This window comes from Protobothrops mucrosquamatus, unplaced genomic scaffold, assembly GCF_001527695.2.
Source record: "Protobothrops mucrosquamatus isolate PMUCROS unplaced genomic scaffold, P.Mucros_1.0 scaffold_88, whole genome shotgun sequence".
Classification (NCBI taxonomy): domain Eukaryota; kingdom Metazoa; phylum Chordata; class Lepidosauria; order Squamata; family Viperidae; genus Protobothrops; species Protobothrops mucrosquamatus.
This window is the reverse complement of record NW_015386164.1, coordinates 758,394-762,460: the sequence shown is the minus strand read 5'-3', so window position 1 is coordinate 762,460 and position 4,067 is coordinate 758,394. Positions and strand designations below refer to the sequence as shown.

General features: G+C 48.1%; 1 protein-coding gene across 1 annotated transcript in view; it reads right to left on the bottom strand.

Annotated features, from left to right (window-relative positions):
* Positions 1 to 642, bottom strand: part of LOC107286177 (histone PARylation factor 1) — a 13,017-nt gene extending 12,375 nt beyond the window's left edge. Inside the window, exon 1 of the mRNA XM_015814499.1 lies at positions 582 to 642. Within this exon, the coding sequence (XP_015669985.1) occupies positions 582 to 586 (5 nt within the window). The 5' untranslated portion in view covers positions 587 to 642. The remainder of the gene's footprint in view (positions 1 to 581) is intronic.
* Between the last annotated feature and the right edge of the window lie 3,425 nt (positions 643 to 4,067).

Below are 4,067 nucleotides of genomic sequence, written 5' to 3'. Positions count from 1 at the left end.
GCTAATAGAGGCAAGAGGAAAGAAAAAAGCTCAAATCGAACGGATTGGAAGTAGCTGTAAAGAGGAGCTGTGTTAATAAGCCTGTTGTAGCAAGCTCATTTGAAAACTCTGTGGTACCTTAAAGGTTCACCTGAAGACTAGCGTGTAGTCACAGGTGTGTGTGCATATACAGTCATGCGTGTGTTCATCTTTAAGGCACTTCCGGAGGAATCGAGGAAACGGGGGCAATAAAAGAGGGGAGGACAGAGGGAATCGGTAGGATACACACGGTAGTCTGAAGGAACATATATAGAAACGAGTACTACTGAACCCAAGTTTCCTTACATTTTTATTACAACACACAAAACACCCACCGCCTCTACACTATTTTACAGAGGGGGGAAAAGGAAGAAGGAGGGGAGAAGAGAAAAACAGCAGCTTATAAAAAGGAAAAAAATTAGAACGAGGAAAAAAACAGCGGAAGAGGCAGGGAACAAAACAGGCGGCAACTATTAGAAACAAGAGTGAAAAACAGACGAATTAAAAATAAACAGCCAGGAAACTAATTTACATCCCCACACAAAAAAAACAAGCCTCCTTACGACATCAAAACGAAGCGATGATCCGTTCCAATTCGCGCTTCTCGCTCTTTCTCACGGAAGCGGAACTAAATAATGTCACAGCAGAGTGGAAAACGGCGAGCGGAATCTCCTGTGTTACTGCCCGGCTTCGTGGGAAATAGCGCCTCTGCCTTCACGGCGGGGGAATTGCTGTCGGCACTTTTTTCCCAAGAAAGGAGTTCAGCCGACCTCATCTCGAGTCGTCTCTGTTTTGAGAGTACGGAGATAAAAGCGGCTTCTCTTCTGCTGCACCTTTAAAGATGTAGGTCGGATAATAATAATAATAATAATAATAATAATAATAATAATAATAATAATAATAATAATAATAGTAGTAGTAGTAGTAGTAGTAGTAATAATAATAATAATAATAATAATAATAATAATAATAATAATAATAATAATAATAATAATAATAATAATAATGGTAATGATAATGATAAAGTTGGAAGGGACCTTGGAGGTCATCTAGTCCAACCCCCTGCTCAGGCAGGAAACCCTATACCATTTTGGAGAATTTCTGATGTAGAGAAAAGTGTATGTATGCACCTCCATGTGAATGCAGTTTACTACTTTATAACCAGACATCTGTAAATTTATTTTAAATAAACAATGATAGAATTCCAAGCGTTGTTGGTATACAAGACTTAATTTTTTTGCCTGTTTTGTATTCCCCCCTCTATGGCTTTAATACATTTTGTCAAAATAAAATCGGAAGAAGGCAATAAAATATGCTAACTGATATAGGAAAAAAATGCTTTCAGATGAGGAAAAATAGGAACAATAGGACTTAGATTTATATACCAGCCCATAGTGCTTTACAACAATCTCTCGGTGGTTTACAATGTCAGCATATTGCCCCCAACAATCTGGGTCCTCATTTTACCGACCTTGGAATGATGGAATAATAATAATAATAAAGTTGGAAGGGATCTTGGAGGTCATCTAGACCAACTCCCTGCTCAGTCAGGAAACCCTATAGCATTGGTGACGAACCTATGGCACACGTGCTAGAGACAGCACTCAGAGCCCTCTCTGTGGGCACGTGCGCCACCGCCACCAGCAGCTCATGCAGGTCCGTTAGGCCACCGCCGCCTGGAGCAGCAGCCCTGCCCAGCACAAAGGAGGCGAAGCGGCTGGCTTGCAAGCTTGAGTAGAGGTGGTAGAACACGCCCACACCCAGCAAGCCAAAGGCCAGCTCAAGCGGGAAAGCCGGATCTCCATTGGCAACATGGCCTCCCAGTCCCAGCTAGGATTGTGTGCCTCCCCCCCATCTCTGCTGGGCCTGGGCGGCCATGAAGCCAGTGGGGATCCGGCTTTCCCTTCTTGGAGTGGCCTTTTGCCTGCTGGGCCTGGGCGAGCTCTACCACCTCTATGCAGGGCCTCCTAGCCGACCGCTTTGCCTCCTTCGTGCTGGGCAGGCCTGCAGCACTGGGCGGCGGCCTAATGGACCTGCGCGAGCAGCTGGCGGCCGACCATCCATGGTTCACTCCTCCGGGTCGTCTCTACCCCCCTCCGTGCGTTAGGATCGACCCTGACCCCCCGGTACCACGGCTACCCCGAGACCGAAAGGGGTGAACCCCACAAGAAACCGAACGACCCGCACCCACATGAGATGGTGGAGATGAGCTCGAACGATCGGCCGGCGAAGTGGAGGAAACACGACCCGTCTACAGGTGCTCTGGGCAGCGGCGGCAGCCTAATGGACCTGTGCAAGCTGCTGGTGGTGCCAGCCCAAGGCGGGGCCCAGATGTATTGGGTACACAAGGGGAACATGCTCCACACACGGGCCAAGGGCAAGATCTGTGAGGGGGGTGAGGAGATGACCAGCAGCAACCTGTTCTCCAACCGCAAGCAAAAACAGATGGGACAAAGTCAGGCTGTCTGCATCATGTGCCTCCCCCCTCCTCTACGACGCCTTCTGCTGGAGGGCTGGCCTGGTATTGACAATGGGCTGTGGAGCCCCAGAGTGCACTGGTCGAGGGGCCGGCAGGCTGTGGCTGCTGATGGACACCATCGGCCCCCTTGCACTTGCTGGCCTCTGTGTGTGAGGGCTAATGGCGTCAGGCAGCAGCTGCCCCGGCCCCTGCCTCGCCTTGCTTTGCCCTGCGGCAATGGCACCCCCGCCTGGCCCCGTGCCTCATCCTGCAGGATGAGCCTCCTGCCCACCGCCCCACCTGCCAGAGACCCCCTGGATCTCCCTACCCGGCCCCCACAGGTGTCCCCCCCACAAGCAACATCAAGGTGGCCATGCCCATCCAGGCCATGCCCACCCAGTCTGTGGTGACCACCACAGCCACACCCACCCAGTGGGCCGGGTGGGCCCGAGGGCACCACAATGCTGATGTGGCCCTGGCACTTTGTGATAAATAAGTGGGTTTTGGGTTGCAGTTGGGCACTCGGTCTCTAAAACGTTCGCCATCACTGCCCTGGCTGTCCAGTCTCTTCTTAAAAACTTCCAGTGATGTAGCATTCACAGCTTCTGGAGGCAGGTTGATCCATTAATTAATTGTTCTAACTGTTAGGAAATTTCTCCTTAGTTATAGGTTGCTTCTCTCTTTGGTTAGTTCCCATCCATTGCTTCTTGTCCTGCCTTCAGGTGCTTTGGAGAATAGCTTGACTCCCTCTTTGTGGTAACCCCTGAGATATTGGAACACTGCTATCATACCCAATTCCAGCAACCATTCCTGATATGTTTTAGCCTCCACTCCCCTAATCATTTTTGTTCCTCTTCTCTATAGTCTTTCTAGAATCTCAACATCTTTTTTACATCGTGGTGACCAAAACTGGATGCAGTATACCACGTGTGGCCTTACCAAGGCATTGTAAAGTGGTATTAATACTTCATGTGATCTTGATTCTATCCCTCTGTTAATGCAGCCTAGCACTGTGTTGGCTTTTTTGGCAGCTGCAGCACACTGCTGGCTCATATTTAAGTGACTGTCCACTAGTACTCCGAGATCCCTCTCACAGTTACTACTATTGAGCAAGGTACCACGTATACTATACCTGTGCATTTGGGTTGTTTTTTTTTGCTTAAATGTAGAACCTTACTTTTTTCACCATTGAATTTCATTTTGTTACATAGTGCCTAATGTTCAAGTCTGTCAAGATCCTCTTGTATCTTAAGCCTATCTTCTGGAATGTTGGCTATTCCTGCCAGCTTGGTGTCGTCTGCAAATTTGATGAGTTCCCCATCTATCCCTTTGTTCAAATCATTGATGAAGATGTTGAAGAGCACTGGGGCACCCCACTACACACTTCCCTCCATGTACAGTAGATGCAGTTTCACTGAGGACCACACACTGGGTATGGCCAGTCAGCCAGCTATGAACCCATCTGGTGATGATGCTGTCTAACCCATATTTTTCTAATCTTATCAAGTAGTAGGTTGTGTTCTACTTTATGAAATGCCTTACTGAAGTCCAAGTAAATTATATCCACAGCATTCCTCTGGTCCACTAATTT